We start from the raw sequence: 22820 nt of genomic DNA on the forward strand, positions 1-22820 counted from the left end.
AAGGAGAAACCCCCAAAATCCTTTGAGTGGTCAGGAGACAGGACCAGGAGGTCACCACTCAGGCAGGGAAATCATGGGGAGCCTGGGCTCTTACTTGGTGACAGTCTGGTTGAGGAAAAAGAGGGTATTCTCTGGGCTGCTCCTTCTCGAGGTCCCTCTCGAAATCCTAAACCTTCTCAAACCAGCGGCATCTATCCCTAGATTGAAGATGCAAGGACGCGAGTCTTACCGCCATCACTTCTGTAACTTGGTTTGGGGCCCAACTGCAAAAACAAAGAGAACGTCCCGCATCACCAGGAGCTTCCACAGGATACCTAAAAAAAGCATCCTCTTCCTCATACATGCAGGACCACAGAGAGACACCATCCAATAAGAAGGAGCTTTCCAAATTACAGTTTCGAGACATCAGATCCATCGTGACACAAAGGCGTACTCTTCAAAGTTTGTTCCTTCTATCTGGCTGGCAATTAAATATTATATGGAGCACATAATTTAGTTTGCATTCCAATTATCTTCCAGTGCTGTAGGATACAAATCACTCACTTGGCAATTAAATACATTCTGGGGTGTCACTAAATGTTGTAAGGGAGGGAAGGATTCTGAAGTTGGCAGATGGACCGAAGGAACCGGAAGAAGAGAAAAAGCAGGTACTCCAGAATTCACCCTCAGCCCAGCTTTTAGCATTGCAATCCCCCTGATTTTAGGGAGCCCCTGCCCCCGATAATGATTAAATACGGGAGACATCGCAGGGCACACATAGCTGGGGCTAAACCGAAAAACCCATCCCCCTGGGCTCATCAGACAGCTGCCAATTTAGGCTGATGGAACGCTTGGTCTCACACATAAAGACACAAAGATATTTTTCCAAGAAATTACCAACACGAGCCAATTATTGTGTATGCACGTGTGCGCGCACACACACACAGTACGTGGGGTAGCACTGTTACCACCTTGGGTTCACCATGGGAAAAGCTCTGAAATGCTGATGGATATTGTATTTTTAAAACCACATTCATATTCTCTTTTGCGCTTTCTAAAGGGGCCGTCCCCTGTTCAGGGGAGCCAGCCACTGCCTTCAGAAGGATTAGGAGAAAGTTGGTATGCAAAATGAAAAAAGCCAAATGATACCAGTGCCTTCCAAAAAGGGATTTGTAAGCCCACCATCAGACAGCAGTCTAAATCGGGATTTGTGGAGGGAGAGGAGTTTCCTCAATTCCAAAGACTCTTTGCAAATGACAGAGATGCCTGGGGGACAGGGATCCTCTGAACTGCTGGAAGCCATAGGGTTGAACCCTATGGCCGGGTCACGTGTGTACAGGAAGTTGCTATATATACACGGGACAGGAAGGTGGGGCAGAGCGAGCCTTCTTTCGTGGCAGGAGTAAAGAGGAAGAGAGGTAAGAGGTCAGGCCTGAGGATATTGCCACCTGTTGTATAATCAAGAATTTGTCTGGTCTTTGTCCTGGGTTGCTGGCACTGAGCTTCTAAAGCCCTTGGAATTTCCTGAGTGGTGGTGGTGTCTTTGTTATGCTAATGAGGTGACCAGGGAGGGCCCCTGGAGGGCTTCAGGATGGGGGCTGTCACCAAAAGGACCAACCACTTGATTAGATGGTTGGGCTGTGGAGCCAGGCAGAGCTGGGAGGAGTGGGGGACTGGAGGGGGCATCTCATCACCCAGCTGATGATTTGATTTGATTTTACTTTATTTTACATTTTATTTTATTTATTTTATTTTTTTCCAGCAGATGATTTTAATCATTCGTGCCTATACAGTAATGAGCCCTGGATAAAAACTCTGGACACTGAAGCTCAGCAGAGCTCCCTGGTTGGTGAAACGCACGGATGTGTCGGGAGGGTGATTCGAGGAGGAGAGGGCAAGGAGGGGATCTCTGTCTGCTTCTCAGACCTCACCCTGTGCATCTCTTCATTTGCTGGTCCTCCTGACTTGCGTGCTCCGTCATAAAACTGTAACCACAAGTGGTGCTTTTCTGACTTCCCTTAATCATCACAGCAAATTACTGAACCTGAGGGGGCCATGAGAACCCCTGAATTTATAGCCAGTCAGCAGTCAGTCAGAGGTGCAGGCGGCCTGGGGACCCCCAGAGTGCGGCTGGTGGGTGAAAGAAGCACCGTCTTGTTGGGACCTGAGCCCTGTAACTTGTGGGGTCTGTGACAACTTTGGGTAGTTAGTGCCATTAGGTTGGGGTGGAAATGGAATACTTGCCTGTGTTCGGGGGTGGGTGCATTCGGGGGTTGGGTGCAAGGAGCGAGAGGAATGAGACCCTAAAAGTGCCCAGAGGTAGATTTTCTTGGAAGTGCAAACTTCAGGACTCTCGCCTAACATGCTCCTTCTCAGGCTCTGGGAGGGTCCCTCACGATGTGTCCAGATACAATGTGCAAAAGCTAGACAGTTTTGTCTTGTTTGTGCTAAAAAGCTCCCTCACTGGGGCGCCTGGGTGGCTCAGGGCATTAAAAGGCTGCCTTGGGCTCAGGTCATGATCGGTCCTGGGATGGGAGCACCCCGTCGGGCTCCCTGCTCAGGGGGGAGTCTGCTTCTCCTCCTTTCCCTCTGCCCCTCCCCCCAGTGTCTGTTCTCTCTCTAATAAATAAATAAAATCTTTACAAAAACAAGACAAAGCAAAAACAAACCTCCCTCACCCACCCAGCTATCAGATTCTAGAAACCTCAGTCTTGACAACCCCCTGGTGGTGACTGCCATTGTTGAGAAACGGGGCTAGACTCTCTTGCGTGTTCTAGCACAGTGTGAAGAAAGCGACCAAGACTTTGCAGAGTCTCAAGCAGGGCACAAAAGAGCTGGGAGGGCGATGATCGCACCAGAGGGGCTGGGGGTCCTCATGAGACTTTAGGCTGCAGGAAAGCTGCCAGCTGGAGGTGGAGCTGGAACCCCAGACTTCAACAGCACAAATCATGGAAATCTCCCAGGGAATAAGATGGGACCGGAAGCACGTGGAGACCTCCAGGGATGGGACAGACCGGTAGCCCTGTGCTGAGCCCAGCAGAGACATAGTGGCAGAACCAAGGCACCAGCCCCCAAGGCCACGACGAAACACCGGCTTCTACCATGAACCAGATGCCACTTGGGAAAGAAGATGGGACAGCAGCCCCTAGGAGAGGAGACAGACAGCCTGTGGGATACATGAGTGCTGACCTGACCACCCCAAAAAGACAAGTTTCCCTCAATGGAAAACAGGGATTTCAGAAAAAAAAAAACTTTTTTTTTTTTTAATTGAGCTGTGTTTGAAATTGTGATCCTTCTCATTTAAAACAACATTACGATTACAGAAAAATTTTTAAATCTTCCAACTAAACAGATTGTCTAAAGGTCACTGTGGGAATTTTTAGCATATGATTATAAAGTAAAACCTGTTTGTGATAAAACCATAATACAATGTTCAAAGAAAGTGGCCATAGCACTTAAATTTAACCTAAGTGTTCTGAGGTGGAGACAGCTAGCTAGTCACCAGAATCTTATTTTCCTGGGCTGACGGCCAGACCGCACTTCCTGGGCTCCCTTACAGCCAGTGTGGCCTCATGACTGAGCTCCAGCCCATGGAACGTGAGCAGAAGTGATACGGAACCATGGCAGGCCTGGCCCATCCGAACCCCACACCCGCCACTCTGTGCTGCCCCCCACTTCCAGCTCGCTGGGATGCAGACGAAGGAGTTGGCAGAGGCTGTGTCAGCCTGGCCTCTGAATGGCCACATGGATGGAGAGCAGCTGTCATCACCAGCCAGAAACACCCACCTTTGGCTTCTCTGTGAGGAAGAAAATTCTACTCGTTTTTTCTGATAGGCCCACGAGTAGGGCATGTGCAGGTCCAGCCGTTGCAACCATGAACGTTACTGTAGGCTAATTCAATGGTGGTGCTAATTCAATGTGGCAATCAATGGGCGCTTACTATTTGCACACGGGATTCCTGAGTTCTTACAAGATCCCCTTACCCACCAAGAGGAAAGCGGGTGTGTGCGCAACTACCAACAACGCTAGGAACGTGGATTTTGAGCTGGGACCGAAGAACGAGCACGGGCATGTGAGGGCTCAGAGAAAGTTCAATTACTCTTTATTCGTGAAGGTGCCACAGATGTGGCGGCAATGGAGCTGAGCCTTAAAGGATGAGAAAGGTTCAGCAGAAGGAGGAGGGTGGGGAAGTGCATTCCAGATGGAACCCGAGTCCTTGCGTTTGATCCAGAACAGGGTTCTGTTCACCCCAGAAAGTGGAATCAAGGCCGGGGAGGAACAGCAACAGAGAAAGAGGATTCCGCTCAAGGCGGGGAAGAACTAACACCCGGGCTGACCACAACCTGGAGACACTAGGCAGACAAGAAGGCAGAGCATTTCCTTGAGGGCTGGCCAGCCTCTTGGCGCGGGGGCCTCGGAGACGGTGGTGTCAGTGCGGCACGGGAAGCCGCTCCGCTCAGCTGCCTTCTGGCACCGGGATTCTATGTGTCTCGAGGCCTCTGCCAAGCAGGCGTTGTACAACATTGCCAGGAGAAAGAAGAATTCCTTTAGCCCTGTCTCAGCATTTCTTACACGACAGTTTTTGCCATATTCCCTTTCAAGGCTGGGATGGCCGGGCCCATTCAATGCACGCAATCACAAGCCCATAGGGAACGTCTCCTCGTGTCCAGGCTTGTGAAAACCCCTTAAATATAATGTGATTATCAACAAAGCTTGCTAGGCTGATATTCAACAGGATGGCTGCTGGTGAACGAGAAAACAGGACAGTAAGCATCCATCTGGATTGCTTAGGCCGTGGGGCGCCCTGCCTTGACTGCGAGTCCCGGCTGACAGCAAGTTATGAGCTCCTACCGAATACGGACAGACAATTTTCAAAAGAACGGATCCCAAAAAGAGGTATTACAACAGAGCTGTGCTGAGAACACGTCTGTCCTTCCTGGGTGACTTCATATCTCATGAGACACCTCAGCGTGAACATTATATTACAAATGTGAATTTCACAGCGTCGTTTTGGAAAACAAACTAGTTTTCCGTTTTTAGATGTGTATGTTAGAGGTCAAAGAGAGTCTACTGGATCCCTAGAAAGAGGAATGCTATCCTAACATTATGGTAAATGAGTCGATGTCCACTTTCCCCTTAAAAGTTACAATTTCACTTCACGAACATTCCTTGGGTCCCGACTATGTGGTAGGCACCGTGCTATTCCTTAGTGACAGACACTGAAGGAAAAAGAGAACAAATGAGGTATTCTACACTTGAAAACTTTCTAAGATCCTTGTTATTTTTCTTCAGAGCATTTCCCAAGGATTGTTTCAAAAATGGTGAGTTCGGCTACATTCTTGCCTAAAAGACAAGGTACTTTTCCTTGTAACATCTGGAGATCTACGTATAAAGACTGACTTTCCGTGGCGGCCTGCTGTAATAGGACTCCAGGTACTCGGTTTATTGCTTAAATAAAAGAGAAAGGGAGGAGAATTTTCCAGAGCTCAGAAATGATTACTAAACAAACACAAAACTCTTCACATTTTAGAATGAATCTTAATTACACAGCTACAACCTCACAGTAGGGAAACAAAAGAAATCCATGAAGCCAGGCTCTGGGGCCACAGGGCTACTTGGATATGACAGTAGGACAGTCACACACAGGAAGTCAGATTCCGCACGCCATTGTTCAGCCACAAATATGAGCAATGCTTTCTTCATCTCTTTCTTTTTTCAGTCTTCTCAAAATTCAGGTCACGTCTCTCTCATCATACAGCATCGTGAGTAAATCACATCTCAAGTGGTGCTGAGACCTGTCTGCCTTTGATCACCAGTCTCCAAATACTTCCCATTGCCTTTCTACCCACCTACCGACTTACGTCCTGGCTCCTAAAGCCATGTTTCTCGAAGCCTGGAAATGGCATTCCCTTTCGACAAAATGAACAGCTCACAACAATAGCTTCTATTTTATTTGGTTTTCAACCCCACGGAGCTGACTATTTCCAGCGCACATTTACAGGTCCTGCCTGGAACGAGGGTCCCAGGTTGCTGTCAACACAGGTACTAAGTCTGCTCCCAGTGACGGAAAGTGGGGCGAAACCTTCAAATGCAAGATTCCCACCGGCCGTGGCATTCACGCATGTCACTCCCAGGGCCGTCAGGATATTTCTCTGCTCCCCAGGCAACTTTCTGAGATTTCATTCCCTGGTCAAAATGAGAAATCAACATTTTCCAAAGTTGGGGGGGAACCCCCAACTACAGAACAACATTTCCAAATGCCAGTGACCCCAGTCTGTGCTTGCCATGGACACACCAAATCAGCCAAAATTGGGCACGCCAATGTTACAGCACTCACGAATTCTTATTTCTAGCCAGCTGTGCTATCCTGCATAGTCACTGAACGTCTCTGGGCCACAACTGCCTTATCTGTAAAACCAAGAGAATACAAAGACACCTTCCAGCTCTAATTTCTCCGGGTCTAGGGAACAACAATGCCGTTAGAACACACCACTGTCTCTGAACTCTCTCTGCAGGCCTTGGAAAAGCAAAACTCCGATTCCAGACCAGGAAATGGAGGGGGAACAATTAAAAAGGCCTCTCAGGCCCTCTTCCACATTTTGATCCTAGCTCCGACAGTGAGGCATGACCAGGCAATCGGTCATAAAACCTCAGCAGGCCTCATTGCTTCCAGTGGCCAGTTCCGCTCTGGCACAACACTCTTCACTGTATTTCAAGGCCCTGCCTTGGAACACCAAGAGTCCACCGCAACAGCAAAATGACCTTCCCTGTGCTCAAGAGCCCCTCTGCTTTCACTGGCCACTTGTCCCTGGGCTCCCGATTGCTCCAGCCAACAACAGGAGCCCCGACCTGGCAAGGACAGGTAAGAAAGCCACACCTACCCTCAGCCACTGCTTCTCCGTGAGGGCGTCGCTGTAGTCCACGTCCCGGCGCTGGCGAGACCCCCTGCCAAATATTTTCTCCTCCTCCTCTTCACACGTGAGCCGTTCTACTTCGGCGTCATCCTTAATAATCCAGGAGGGCAGCTCGTCTTCCTCCATTAAGCGGGGCTTACGCTTCGGGTTCCGGGCATCCTCCCTCCGCCGGTCCATGTCCATACGCTGGAGGCATGAACAAGAGTTTCACCAGTGGGAAAGGGGACTGGGTACAGGATCGACTTCACAGCACACAAAACTTTTCACGAATCACCTGCTAGGGTTTCAGGGTCCCTTTCTGCTTTTCCCATAAAGTCTCTCCATCTGGGCTGGCGTGTTCTAGCTCATTCCTCAAGCACACTGTCCCCGCAGAGATTCTGTAAGGTAAAATCCCCTCCCTCCATCTGTACCCCATCTCTGAAATTCAGGCATTTAAAACACACTCTTTAAAAATTCCTGCACTTGGTCTGCGTGTGTGCAAACCTCCCCCTTTAAGTCTAGAGAGGAAAGTCCAACTGGGGGATGTATTTAAAAAATATGAGCCCTGGAGATAGAATGCACTGCTTCCCTGGCATAAAAGTGCTCTTTAAGCATATAAAAGAGAAACTTCATTAAGAAAACTTCCTTTTACTTGATAGGGCTCATGCTTTTAATTAAACAACCAGGAAACAAAGTCAGCAACCCAAGTGTCGCTGTGGAGCGGCCACCCTCGGACTCGGACACGTGGGCACATTAATGGCTCGATCAGCCATTCGGCCACAAAGGTACTGAATTTTCGGTGCACCGTGGGCTCCGTGAGAGGAATGTCCTTCAACTCTTCAGCTTTCAAAAAATTTAGCTCTTATGAAAATACTGTTACGCTAGAGCAGAAGCTGAGACGCCGTCTCATCTGATCAGGTTATAAGTATATTCGTATATTTTCATAGACCTCAAAATGCCTGTGCCCCCGCCTCTTGCTTTCTTTTTAAAAATCCAGTGCACTTTTAAGTGACTTAAGTGCCACACACTTGGCTTTAACCTGTAATTAAACAATCTGCTAGCTTCAAAGAGCAAATAAAACCTCCACCAGATTGCTGCGTAAGTTAGTTATATAAATAAATAAATATATATATATATATATATCGCTAGTTAGATGTACTATTGCTACAATCAAATAGACCATTAACCATTAAATGATTTACCTTTGCCCTTTCTTCCTTCGGTTCTACCGTACTGACACAGGGATTCAACATAACTTTTTCGTAAGAACTAAAACCGGCAACCAAATGTAAATGGAATTTCTATTCAAATCCAACCTTGACTTCTAGGATCCACATAAAAAATTCAAGTTCAAAGTCCCTCAAACTGCGCTTACACTTTTTTGGAAATCATTCTGTTCCCGAGATGGGGCAGGCCTGCAGCACAGGGGAGCCCCATTGGTCGATAAATGTGGCCGTCCCGTTCCGTCATGTGCTATAGTTAGCTGGAGAGGCTCTTCTTAATCCTGACTCCTAATGCTCTGGTATCAGAAATGGGATCCACCAAGCTTGCGTTGTTAGCACCGAGAATGCCTGGCTGATAATGCAGTCTAGAGAGGGGCTTCTCGAAGTGACCTCCTAACAGTTCTTTAGACGCTAATGAGAAAAAACCCCATCTTTTGGTTAACGTATTCCGCTGAGATGACACTTCGGTTTTTGGTTTGACCACCACCATTACCTGTAGCAAGGACTGTTAAAATGACTTATGCCATGCATATTTCCACAATTGGGAACGTGAATCTTTCCTGACGTAAAAATTAAAAATGGATATAAAAAAATAAAAAGTAAATTGATATAAAATCTAAGAGAAAAAGTAAATTGGACTTGCTTTTTTTTTTCCCTTTTAGAAAGGGTTGATGAACTTTTTTAAAAAATAAGCTTCAAGTTCTGATGGTTGCATCTATCCCCAGAGATTTCTACTTGGAGAAGACCAGAATGAAATCTGAAGGTGATATTCAAGTAAGTCTAATTTACTATTCAGGTACGACATGAATATCTTTGTCTTAAGACCTGATAATAAATGTTTTGCTAACAAGTACAGTTCTTTTTAAGAAGTACTTCTTGCCTTTGTAGGGAACATAGCGGTTTAAAGTTTCACACTTGTATGTTATCAAAATGTTTCATATTTGTACCTCGATGTGTCAAAGATCTTTTTAGGTCAAATTCATAGGCAATCAGCATGAACGATCACTGTTGCTGAAGTCCCATTTTTAGAAGGAAACAAGAAAAATATTCAAAAGAAAGGTTTTATTTTAAAGAGACTGTCTCCTTGATGTGTGTTATTTAACTACAATGTCTATGATAAATCAAATCATAAGCTTATATTGAATTTTACAGAGAACTTTTTTTTTAATAATAAGGGATAAAAAGGTTAAATAGATGAAATCCAAGTCTAGCTCACATTCCATTCTCCTGTCTCACTGAACTTTTTCATCAGAGTAGCTGGCAAGGACTCAAATTTGATTTCCCGCCCCCTGGTGGAAGTGCTAATGCATAGTGAATTGGCCAAAGGCAGCCCGCTGCTTAGATTAAAAAAAAAAAAACAAAAAACACCAAACCAAACCCCAAATTTGTATAATCCAAAAATGAGAAGTCAACCACTTAGAAACAAGCAGAACATGCCCCAAATCAAAATGCCTACCAAGAAGTGCTCCCTCACCAGCTTCACTCGTTTTAAGCCTATTCTTTGCATGATAAAATACTCCCAAATTAAAAGAAGGCTGGGCCTCGGCCAGATATTCAATTTTTTTTTCTCCCCTGAGGCTTTCAATTTCTGCAAATACCCAGCCCAAAAGTCAGAAAAGAGAAGTACTCTTTTCCCCTCACTTCGGGGCTGCTGATGGAAATCTCCATCTCTGGGCCTAATCTAATTTGTATAATGACAGGCAGCTTATCCATTCCTGGGCCTCAAGAGTATCAGAGGCTGTGGCCGTGCTGAATTATTGCCAGTCAGTGAGCAGCCGGGGAAGCTGAGGGACTCTTGCCCCCGCGTTCCCCAGGAATCTACATTTTAATAAGTTCCTTAAGGAGAGAAAAGATGTCTGCTTCCTATGTATACCTCTAATGTCCCTCCATAGAGAACAATTATAGAGGGTGTGACCAACAGTTTGAGTTAAGACATTTCGGTTTTAGGAACACTGTACAGGGGCCATGCTGTTGTATGACCCTGTTGCATCATTTTGATCCAAAATGGACCAGTCCAGGGAGGGTGGTCTAGTGGGGAGGTGGGGGGAAAGAACACATCCCAGGTTGGGAATTATTCCCATGGCGACCTAAAACTTCCCTCTGAAAGAATTAAGTGTCTTTTCATCTTGAATTGTTATGTGCAGACACAACCACTGTTACCTAGACAAAAATTACAAGATCTCTCTCTCTCTCACACACACACACACACACACACACACACAGAAAGCCTTCACAGAGCTGGAGCTCCCTTCTCAGACTGGCTGTGCTAAAAGAGAACGCAGATCCTGCGGGTCATATCTGGTCCAGGGTCCTGTTTTGTTTGGCCTGCAGTATTAGAGAATAAAAAATTGAATTTAGCCACAAACCTTCTTAAATCCAGAGATTGCTTGTGAAAAACCTAGATTTCTAGCTTCTCTTGGCAATTTGGAATTCCTGGCTACACGGGACTTGGGGTTCTGTCCCTCTTAGCCAACGCAGCTCTAGGTTACCACCGCTGCCCACCCACTCCTCTACTCACTTCACTCCTGCAAAATGCTTGTCTGACACCCGAGGCCATTCAAACTGGGGGGCCTCCGATTTGGGGGCTGTGCAGCATTCAACCACCTGAGTTACAGTTCGCATTTATTCACTCATTCTCACATCAGACTAAATGTCAGAAAGATCAACATGGTTGATGGTACAGGAGGGAACCCTGCAACTTCCTACACTGACATCTTCACAAGGCCTAAAATTTTCCAAATGCCACCATTCATTCAATCAATATTTGTTAAGCAAGTACTATGTGCCAGACTCTTCCAAGCATCGGGGATGCAGAGATAAGTAGTTACACACATGCCTTAAGAATGCTGTAAAATATCACTCCTGGGGCGCCTGGGTGGCACAGCGGTTAAGCGTCTGCCTTCGGCTCAGGGCGTTGATCCCGGCGTTAGGGGATCGAGCCCCACATCAGGCTCCTCTGCTATGAGCCTGCTTCTTCCTCTCCCACTCCCCCTGCTTGTGTTCCCTCTCTCGCTGGCTGTCTCTATCTCTGTCAAATAAATAAATAAAATCTTTAAAAAAAAAAAAATCACTCCTGAGGGCCTCCTTCGCTTGCCAAGGGGCTTGCTTACACACGTCCTGACCTTGTGGCAGGCCACGCACACAAATCAAATGCAGATTTCAGCAAATTACACGTGACTACCTACGTAGCATGGAACATCAAGGTTGAAACCATGGATGTTAAATCCTCAAATGTCAAGGTTCTTTTCTATCTGTCCAGACCAGTAAAATCCAACCGATTTCTATCTTTCAGTGAAGGCTACACCTTGATGTGTTTCTGGAAGGTTCCTGTTCCCTTAAGCAGGCTCTCTTCACCATTAAGGAGGGGCATGGCCCTGTTTGGTTGCTGTCCATCCACCCCACAGGAAGCATACTTGCTGTGATCCGGTAAGGAGACAGCGAGGGAATGGCTGCAACTACCTACAGGAGCTGGGCAGGTTTCCTGAATGACACGGGCCTGCAATTAGAAATGAGCTGGGAGGGGGGTGGTGGGCGGGGGGGGGGGATCTGTGGCAAAGCTGCGGACCACATGGCCTGTCCAGAGGGTACAGCTGCTACTGAGCCCTGGCCAACTGTTTCCACATAGAGATGTGGGCCTGGTATTGCCCATTCTCCTTTTTCAAGAGAAGCCAGAAATCAGGATTCTTTTTATGTTGGCAACAAATTTTCAATTTAAAAAAAAACACTGCGTGGGCCAAACAAAATATGTCTGCAGGCTAAATCCAGCCAGTTTGCAGCCTCTGAACTGAAGAAAGGCACAGGCTTCACAAATGCAATCCCGCCAGGGCACGCAGGCTCCGCACAGCTCATGTTAACAGAGAAAAGTGCATGAGTTTCTATGATATTACCATGAAGAGATCAAATTCCTCTTCTCGTCGAGCAATCATTTGGTTCAGAGTCTCGTCGTCGGGCACCTCATCTTCTTCCTGGGGTCAAGAACACAATGACTTAACAAGCTTTAAGGGAGAGCTTGGACAAGTGGGGCGAGGGATGAAGGAGTCAAGTGGATCTGTCCCCTGCAGACCACAGGGATCCATTTCTCCAGCCAGAAGGAAAAGAGAAAGGTCACTGGGTGTGGTATTTGCCATCATTATTTTGCAAGTTATTCAAACCATCTTCCCAGGGCAAAATCTGTTTAGAAAGGAAACATGGTAGTGATGAAAAATCCTGGGCTTTCTGGGGGTGCATCTTAATTCCATTACTTTTAAAACAAAGACACTTAATGACTCCCTGCCTCAATGACCTCATCTGTAAAATGGGTGTGACATTTACTTTGCAGAGAAGTTCTAAGATTTAAGTAGGGAAAGGCACAGGGGAAAGTGCCTAACATAAATCCTTTTAATTCTATTAATCTCAATCCACATATAAAGGCTTACTTTCAAAGCCTTAGAAAAACCACAAATAGGTGAAAATTTGTGTCCAGGCACAGAGCAAGACCTTAAAAATCATATAGAAACATCAAATATAGAGCCTTTAAGATAGGTTTAATTGGTGTCTTTCAGTGGGAATTGTTATGCTAATAGTTAAAGCTGTGGATGGGACAACTCAGAATGTATCTGAAACAAACCCCCCATGAACTATCCTTAATTTAAAAAAAGATTAAATGAAGTAAAGAAAGCAGGTACACAAGGGCTAACATTCTCGCTTTATATGGTGTTAGACCAAGGCACGTGCTCTCTCTGCAAATTCCTCAGAAACCAAGTTCTCCAGCTTCCTAGAAATGTGATGACTTCCGCACTTGAAGAAAAACATCATTTTACAAAGTTGGACAGAGGCTGAAGAACTTACCTTCCAAAATTATTTTTATCATATGCTGGCTAAGCGTTAAAAATTGAATGGAGAATTTCAGTGTATTAGCAGAAGGAGGAAGGAGGAAAACCCAGAACTTCAAACATCCAATTTCCCAAATTACACATTCAAAACGAGGCACCTTGTTCTAGAAACAGTATGAGTGTACGAGCGAGCGGCTTACATGAGATAATGCTGGGGCTTCCCAAGATAACGTCTGATGTGCTGTGTTAGAAATGAATGCATTTCCATAAAGAAACTTTAATGACTCAAGCTAATAATTACTTGTAAAAAGCTTTCTATTCTAGTTCATCTCTGGACTGATTAAAGTCAATTTGTCTCAATATTGTATTTCACCTGACAAAGACTAGCTGGCAGGCGGCTGATACTTCGCCATACAAAGAATCTGGTTAACGGGTCCTTTGGTGAAAAGGTGCCCTGCTTTGCCCACTCTATACCCAGAACCACATATTATCCACTCAATGTCTACACAACAGGGGGCTTGGACTCCCCCGTGCCTAGGATGAAAAGATTCTCTTGTAAACTGGCAAGAAGCCTGCCGGCAGTGGCCTGACCTTCCCACAGACCGGAATGCCTGCGAGGTGGGCAAAATCTCTTCCTGGGCTCTTTCTGCCTTAGTCCTTCCTGGCCTATTAACCGTGCAGACAGTGGCCTCAATATTTGGTACCAGAGCCCTTGTGCAGTCTACTAGCATCCCCAAATATTTTCATATCCTGACACAGGCCACCCAGAAAATGGTACCATGTCTGACACACCCATAGCCTGGAAGGAGTGTGGAGCCCCGGCAAGGCTGCTGGGAATGACAAGCAGCTGGCAAGGGACCCCACTCCAGCCCACCTTGGTGGCCCCCAAGGCTGGGAGACACTGACATCTCCCTGCAGCCTAGGAGGGCTGGAAAGCTCCAGGCTACTTTGCACCCCATCTAACCCATGCCAGTTCTGTTTCCACAAGGCCTCCACAAAACAAATTAAGCAAAAACACAGGGGAGGCCTTGGGCTGGGTATCAGCTCTGCCCACACCTGCTTTGTGACCATTATTATCATGCACCATGCCCCCCTTTTTCTTTAATTTCCAGTTGCATAACAACAACAACAACAACAACAAACACCAAAAACCTGATTCTAAATCAGTACCAAGTATTCAATTTCAAGAACTGAACCTGTATCATGTAGTCGGTGTTAAGAATCCAAGTGGTGAACTATTCGAGATCAAAATTTTTAAAATGTGTGTCAAGGTATGAATGTATGTGCAGACCTATTTTTCATTATTTTAATGAAACCTCATCAAATATAGAAGACCCACAAGTTAGGAGGAAGCGCCACAGAAAAGTGCTCTTCAGTGTGTGGAAAGCTTCATTTCAGGATTCGTTTAAATATCAAGATCTACTTCACATTTAGACTCGTTTCAGGAAAAAAAAAGTACGTGAGGCTTTTGAAAGAATTTGGCTTATAATTTATAGAAGATTTCAAAAACATATATCCTACTGGAGGCAAAGTCAAGCTACATCTAATATATGCAATGGAAAGAGTGCTCCATATGGCTCCGTAAGGTCAACCCACTCTTCAGTTTACAAATATGGGGACATCAAACCAAATGTGTCCATCCCAAGGCAATTTTGTGATAAGGACTGGCACTGGTATTTTGCACAGTTTTCTAGACTACATCGGAACTATGTCTTTCAATCTCTTTCAAATCCATGTGGATTGAAAATTTAGTACACAATTACCAAAACTGGCGAGGTGCCTGGGTGGCTCAGTCAGTGAAGCGTCTGCCTTCAGCTCAGGTCATGATCCCAGGGTCCTGGGATCCAGCCCCGCTTTGGGCTCCCTGCTCAGTGGGGGGTCTGCTTCTCCCTTTCCCTCTGTCCCTCACCCCTGCTCGTACTCTCTCTCTCAAATAAATAAATAAAATCTTAAAAAAAAAAATGACCAAAATTGCTAATCTAAAAAAAAAAAAAAAAATACAAGTGACGGCCTATAGAACCCCCTTAGAGAAACATGGCAATGCGTTCTTTGAACAATCTTACCAAGGAAAGAAAGGTTTTGTTGTTGTTGTTGTTTTTGTTTTTTTTAAACCGGTCATTTTCTCACCCTTTAGTTGGCTTTTACAGAAAAATTTGAACTGGGGGTAAAAGTCATGCTTTCCCAGTACCAGTAAATAGGTTAAGACAGCTGTGAGGGCTTGTCCTTCAGGCACACTGAAGTGCTCAATCAAAAGGCAAAAGACAACAGAGGGCCCTGGGGGGATGGCAGAGAGAAAAGACAAGGAGGGCCCCTCCTCCAGGCTCTGTCTTGCCTCATCTGGGGCCAGATGCAGTTCCGCGTCTGCCCTATAGGAGGCAGTATTTACAACAGGATCAAGTGCTCGGGGGCAGGTTGCATCTCTGGGGAGAAAGCGGGAAGAAGCACGCCCTGGCTGAGCCTTGTGGTCCCTCCAGCAAATGCTTTTAAGACACTGGTTTAGATAACTTTCAGAGGCTTTCTCTGCTTGGGACGGAAGATAGCAGCTAATTTATTCATTTTAATTAATGCCAGGCCAGGAAATTCTTTAAGGAACAAAGAGGTCATTCTTAATCCCACCCGAGACAAAAGGTCACGGTCTGATTTCATCAACCCAGCTTTCTTGAATACCTCATTTTCTTCTTCGTGCTCCAGGATGGCCTGCAGGAACGCCCTCCGCTCGTGGCTTGAAGACTTCTGATCAAACATGCCGGCCTGGATCACTTTCTGATCCACGTTCAGCTTGTACTTTGCCGCGGCGAGAATCTTTTCCTCCACGCTGTTCACCGTGCACAGCCTCAGCACCCGGACCTCGTTCTGCTGGCCGATGCGGTGAGCTCGGTCCTGTGCTTGCAGATCCTGTGAGGGACAAGGACACGCTGAGCCCATTAGTCCAGGACCCACATCGCCTGCCTGAGACGGAAGTGAGGAGGGTTGTTTCACCCACCCGTACTCATCAAAGATTTTGCTTTCATTTTTAACATAGGCAAGCTGGGCTCCGATGAGCTCGGTCCCTAGCTAAAAAACAAAACAAACCAGCAAACAAAAACCCCAATACGTTTGATGTCAGATTTATGAGTTTGATATTACCTACAACTGACCTTACATTGCCAGAAATCACGGACGCTGGTGTGAAGTGTTTAAGATGATTTTACAAATATTCATGAATTATACATGCGTTACACATATATACTGTACATACAGGGACTGCGCAGGTGACAGATCTCCTGGGATCAAAATCCAGCAAAGATGCAATCTTCAGTTTGGGGAAGGAAAAGGATTGCTAGTGGAATGCTGAATTGGTCACATTTTGGGGGGGCAGAAATCTGGCACTGTGTGTCGAAAGTGTGAAAACTGGGTATGGTCCCTGATGCCCAAAATTTTACTTCTGGTAATTTATCCTGTGGAAATAATCAGGGAAATGCACCAAGATTTACAAATAAGGGTGTACCTCTCACTGTTAAAGATGATTTACAATTTTTTAAAGCAGAATTAAATCAAAATTCAGCAATAACAGATTGGTTAAAAAAATTAGTCTCTGTATGTTATGTACCACATACTCTATGTACAGTACCATACAAATCAATTAGCAATTTAATGACACAGAGCTATAAGAAATACAAACTACAGGTTACATATGAGAAGGCATATCAGGATCCTATATGCTCATATTTACCCAGACCAGGAAAAGGCCGGAAGAACACACCAACGGTGCTGACATTTCCAAGTAACAAGAGTACAGTCATTATTAAAGTTTCCTCCTTTTATTTTCAAATGGTTTAACTTTACTTTTCTGCTTTAAACATATATTACTCTTATAAGAAGAAAAAGGTTTTAATGAAATCTTTCAATCAAAATCTTCATAAACCCAAGACCAAGTTACCTGATTTTGACGCTACTCAGTAAAACCTTCTCGGTCTGTCACTTTTACTCAGTCTGGCCCAGGGGGTGGTGAGCGTGTGTCCACGCTAAGGAGTAGATTCTGGGTCTCCCCCATTAGGCCTGTTTACATTTATAGGGCAAAAGTCTGTCCCCTGTATCCTGCATCCCTAACACTCGATTTTGCACAAGCTAATACTCCACAGCAGTAAAGCCCATCCTCTTGACCAGATGAGTTTCCTGGTCATGCACATGGCATAAGGCGACAAGAGGCCAAAGTCCACACAGGAGACCTCTCTTTGCTGCAGGGACCTCTACGATTAAATGACTAAGGAGGCCAAAATTGCTCCTCAGACGATGTCTGAATAACGTTAGATATCAGAGAGCCGAACCATGAACATAGTTGGCACCCACCCCGATTAGGTGATTTTTCCAAAGAGGAGAAAGTGAGGTGGCTCAGTGAACTCCAAAGCTGGGGGCTGGGGGGTGGAACCCTAAACTTCATTACAAGACTTTGGTTCAATCACCTCTCTCAACACACGCTCACCAGCATGGGGAAGCAGCGGCCAAGGTGGCGAGCTGTGTGCTGTCAACCTCTGGATGACGTCCTACCATAGGGGTCAGTGCACTGCTTCTGTAACAGGCCCAAGAGTAAGTTTCTATGAACAGTAAATACTCTAGCTTGTCTGGGCCAAGAGCAAACACTTTGCAACTGTTCTCACCAAAAGGCTGATTATCATCTTCTTCTTTTTTCTCCATTTTACATTTTTCTACTTAAAGATGGGGGGGGGACCATTCTTAGCTCGCAGGTCTTACAAAAGCAGGTGGCAGGCCAGACTCAGCCCCCAGGTCTGAGTCTGCTGACCTCCGCCCTAGCAGATGCTGATAAATCACAAAAATATTAAGATACAGGTGGCAGGAGAATATAATAGGCAAGGAAACAGAGGGCCCGGGTCATCTACAGACGGGGTAGTAAGTTCGAGAGTCCTCGTGAGCTGGCCGCAACGAGGTGTTCGGTTGTGGTTTGTTTTATTTTGAGGGGGCTCCAGTGGTGTTTTTTGTGTGTATAAAGCCATCTATTTGGAAAGTAGCAAAAATTAGTGTTTCTAGGCTGAAGAAGTTTATAGAATGTAGCCTGTAAGACAAAATGGGGGGGCATACAGTGACAAAGAAATCCATGTTGTCGTTATTGGGTGGATTCTTCAGTACTTCTGAGATCTTGGTCAGACACTCCATCACTCTAGGGAGGTGTGACTGTATCTGGAGACAAGAACATAGTCCAAGAAGAGGGACTCCAAGGTAACTCTGTGGTTGGTCCTTCTGTGTAAACAACTCAACTTCAGCTCCATGGGCTAATGATAAGGGTCCCAAGCCATGTTTCCAATCCACAGTTTGGAAATGAGAGCCTCAGTAATCCCGAGGGATTTTACTGCTAATTCCACATGTCTATGTTCTAACTTTACATCTAGCGAGAGCCTCCAATTAGTGACTTTTAGGCCTCTATCTTCAATCTGTCAACTTTGGTCTAACAGAACCACTATTTGGTCGCTAAGGCCTTAATTTTGATTCAACATGACAAAGAATTATTACAGACACTTTTTTTGCTTTCAATGCATGCTAGAACCAACATGGTAGAAAGAGTTCCACAGCTTTCGTTTTGGGGACCGTGCACTTTATGCAGGGGTATAGGATGGAAAGAGCCCAAAGCCAGGATTCACACCCAGACAGACACAGACAAGTTGACAGCGACTGGTTTCTTCACGTGGAAAGCATTTCGAAGACTAGGTATGTAATTAGGTTTGCAAACTGCCTTGTAGTATCTAGTGGAGTCGTTTGCTTAATGAGTTAGTTCTCTTACCTTTTATATGAAAAATCAATACTCTATCATTCTAAGATCACGGACTTCTGAAAACGAAAAAAAAAAAAAAAAGGTCTGCCCAAGCTAATGGCCGCGTTTAAGTGACAGACATGAAAAATATGATCAGGCCAGTTGCCCAAATCTGATGGTAGCGAAATCTACCTGCGGCAGACAAAAATATTGGGAGAAATATATGGCCCACTGCCAGGAACCTGTGCTAAATTAGACCAGAGGAAGTCTGAGGTCCTGTGTGTTTTGTTGCCTGAGTTTTAGTTCCAATACAGTGAAAGGTGAATGGATTGTTCAATGCTCATGCAATTTACTTGATTCTGGAGTTCCACATTGAGTTAATGGTTGTAAGTTTGTGTATGTGTATTGTATGTGAGAGAGAGAGAGAGAGAGAGACAGAGACAGAGACGGTGGGGGGAGACAGACAGAGAGAAAGGGAGAGACAGGGACAGAGGGAGAGAGAGAAGCGGAAGGAGAGGAAGAGACACAGGCATGGATGTCCCAGCATCCTTTCCCTGGTAAACCAGCATTTCTAGAGGGAGTGGATTCCTCTGCCATTTGGAATTTGCACGGTGCCAACGCAGGTGGTCAGCTGAGAAGCCACAGATGTGCCTACCTCCAAAGATAAAATCTAGCGCACCCTCCACTCTCCTATAGACAGGCTTTTTTTTTTTTTTCTCTCAGTAAAGATTTGGGTAGCAGAGGAAGGCTGATCTGAACCACACCGAACACCTCAGGGAGGAGAAGCGGCACATTCTAGATGGCCAGCCGAGCCTCAGCGCCTGTGGCCCGGCAGCCACCCTCAAAACGTGGGATTGACTCTGAGTTCATAATAGTCACCAGGAAAACTGCAGGTCTGTCACGGGAATGAGAATTCCACCTGTGCCTGGGAGCGCAGCGTGAGACATAAAAATATATGAAACATATAAAAATATTTTCCGAAGACTCGGAACTAATATACTCTGTGCTGGAGCTCCGGAGCCCTTTCCAAGGTCCAGACGTTTCCACAGAAGCTGTCTTTACCGTATTCACCGAGAGAGAACGGCTGGGGGGCACAGCAGTGGTCCAATGGCGGTGGCCACCCCGAGGCTTGGAACCACTGGTCTATTCTTAAAATCAGCGCCCCTCAGCTAGGAGAGAAACGAAGACGGCAGAATCTCTGGGGAGCTCCTGACTGTCTCGAGAAGTCTGGGAAGCAGGAGTGCGTGCTTTTTGTAAAAGCTCTCTCCTCGTACTGTGCACCCTGCGACTCCGTTCCCTGCCCCAGACGAGAGCTGTAAGCCTGTTCGTCCCAGTCCCCACCGTGACCCAGTGAGACTACTACTCTGCGTGTTCGCAGCTGAGGAAACCGAGGCGCAGGGAGCAGCCCGGGCGAAGCCGATGTATGATTCACATTTGCACAGGAGAGCTGCGGTTTTCCTTTCTACTATTTTGAATTCGCATATGCTCCAAAATGAATCAAACCCCGACAAACATCATTCCACCCAATTTCGTACCACCAGGGGTACTAGCACCCTGCGTCACGGAGGCAACCAGCAGGGAGCCGTGCACCTTTCTCAATCAACAAACCACCCCTATAAAAAGGAGAACTGTCTATTTACCAGGCTCAAAGAACTTCATAGCAGATGCTCTGTGGGGTAGACTGTGATGGTGATTTTAAACAAAACACACAAACCAAAAGACAAACTACTATATACTAATTGTTTGACCTTCGGGAACCTATTTACAGCTTCTGGGGACTCATCCTCCTTGACCGGAAGGGTGCATCTGGTGACGTTAACAGCCTGACAGCGTTGTGAAAACGGAATGAAGGAGGCTGGCGCAGAGTTAGGGTCCAGTAAATGTTAGATGTGGTCGTTTATGTTTTGGACCATTTGTGATGTATCCCATAACCAAACATCCTTTGCTTTGGGGCCAATCCCAGGAGATGGGGTTAAAACTAAGCAGAGCCTGAGTTTCTGTACCCCAAACCAGAGCTTTCAAAGGCACAGCGAAGGCATGTGGAAGGCGTCTTATCACCAAGGGAGGTAAGGTAAGAGAGCCCTTTGGAGAAATGGCCCACTCTTTTGGAAATCTGCTCTTCCCCATGTATGTGAATGACGACACCCATACTCTTTTAGTCTCTCTAGTTCCAGAAGGGATGCCGGCACCCACGTCAGAGAGAGACAGACCTGGTGAGGATTCCAGTCGCTGTCAAAGATGACCACGGTATCAGCTGCCTGAAGGTTCAAGCCCAGGCCGCCAGCTCTCGTGCTCAGCAGGAAGATGAAGTACTGGGACCCGGGCTCGTTGAATTTCTTCAGCAGAGCAGCGCGGTCCTCAGACTTGGTGGTGCCTGTGGGTATAAGAAAAGTAAGTTTGCCAATTAACTCCCGTCCGAAAATGGCACAGAGCTAGAGAGATCGGCTGGCCTCCTGGAGAAACAGACGCCTCCTGGCACCGGTGAGGTAATCCCCTGAGGTTTTTGTACTTTTTGAAAGGAACTTTGGACATTTTACAATTAGAGAGAGAGAGAGAGAGAGAAAGAGATTTTTCTCAAATCAAGAAGGAACACTGTCCTATGGCTTCAAAACGCTGGGTTTAAACACTTAGGACTGGGCGCCTTTGTAACTTTACGAATACCAGAACATTCTCACGTTACACTAAAAGTTAATGAAAACATTTTCCAGATTTATTTCTGTGCTTAGAGCACCAAATAATTTTCAAAAACCCACCTACCTACCTACCTACACACACACACATACACACACGCACATGTGCCTACAAAGATTATTATAATGGTTTAAGGCAATTTTGCTGACGGGCATTAGGGCAAGCAGTTGTTTATGCCAAGAGGGTGGAAACAAACGGGAAATCGATTTCCACTGCGTTTTACCGTTTGGACTGCTCCTGAGCGTGATCTGGCTGGGAAACACGTGAAAGGAATATTTTTATCCAGGTTAGCACGACTTGAAGCCACAAGAACTCCATATATATCCATAGCCATGTATATGGAAGCTCTTGAGTCCGTTTCTCATGTTGACATTCTGCTGAGTTCACAGGGTGTTGACCCTGGTAATGCACCTGCCAGTGGCTGGCTCCACGGTGCCTAAGGAGACTCCACGATGGGGAGGAAGCGGAGCGCGCCAGACCCCAGAGCATGGCCTCACGTTTAGGGCATCAAGGCCCCCGCACCTGCCTCCTGATCAGCCACCCAATCACACACTCTGTGTTTGTATTTACCCGGGAAGCACTGCTGCAGAGTTTTGAAAAAGGCTTTAGGCTGTTGGGAAACAGATACGCGTGGCTTTAGGCTGTTGGGAAACAGATACGCGTGTCTCACAATAGTCCCTAAACGCCTGCTACACAAATATGACTTCTACATGGTGTGCTTTTTTTAAGGATGAAAAGGCACCAGCAACTTGTTTCAGAGGATTAAAATATTTAAGTGACGGCTGCTTACGAAATCATGTTACCATGAGGGTCAGATACCCAAACACAGCAGGGGGATGGGGTGGGGGGAGGGGGGAGCTGTTCTTCCATTAATAGAAATAGTAAGTACCCTCCTGAGGAGGGGGGAAAAACCCTCAATTCCCCATATATAGCAAACAGGGATTAGGACCAAAGGGCTTTGGGGGTTCTCCTCATTAAACGAAGCCATGTTCTTCAGAGCTCATTTTGCTTTCTAAATTAGATTTCGAGTTTGGCCACCTGGTCAAATCCTGCAAGGAGAAATGGTGAAGAGTTTAGATTTGGGGGGAGGCGCACTAAATGCACTCTGCGGAGTGACGTTTCAACTCTGTGGGGCTCTTTTTATTTTTTCTTTTTCTTTTCAGAGCTGGCTTTCTGCGACCACGGTGACCTGTTTGTTCTCGAGCCTACTGGAAGACGAGTTCTGTGCTATCATGAAACCTGCTCCCTGTATTGTCTTTCCAGGAGCAATAATTTAAACAAAATTACTCCCCGGGAGTCACAGTTCACATATTTACCCTCTGCCTTAAAGCACATGGAAAGCCACAGAAACAACAACAAAGATGTTTCTAAAGTAAGGGAAAGAAGGAGTTTCCAGAGACAAGGATGTCTGTTTTCCGACAGCAGAATACAGCATTTATATGCTCTGAAGATGTAAGTTCAGTTTTAAATCCACTGAAAA

General features: G+C 46.0%; 1 protein-coding gene across 1 annotated transcript in view; it reads right to left on the reverse strand.

Moving 5' to 3' along the window:
* SMARCA2 (SWI/SNF related, matrix associated, actin dependent regulator of chromatin, subfamily a, member 2) overlaps window positions 1-22820 on the reverse strand; it is a 169883-nt gene that overhangs the window by 59714 nt on the left and 87349 nt on the right. The window contains exons 24-27 of the mRNA XM_034647334.1: window positions 20860-21023; window positions 15574-15801; window positions 11983-12060; window positions 6861-7079 (exon numbers count right to left, since the gene is read on the reverse strand). Coding sequence (XP_034503225.1) covers window positions 6861-7079; window positions 11983-12060; window positions 15574-15801; window positions 20860-21023 — 689 coding nt within the window. The remainder of the gene's footprint in view (window positions 1-6860; window positions 7080-11982; window positions 12061-15573; window positions 15802-20859; window positions 21024-22820) is intronic.

The sequence above is a fragment of the Ailuropoda melanoleuca genome, chromosome 17, assembly GCF_002007445.2.
Source record: "Ailuropoda melanoleuca isolate Jingjing chromosome 17, ASM200744v2, whole genome shotgun sequence".
In the NCBI taxonomy this organism is placed as follows: domain Eukaryota; kingdom Metazoa; phylum Chordata; class Mammalia; order Carnivora; family Ursidae; genus Ailuropoda; species Ailuropoda melanoleuca.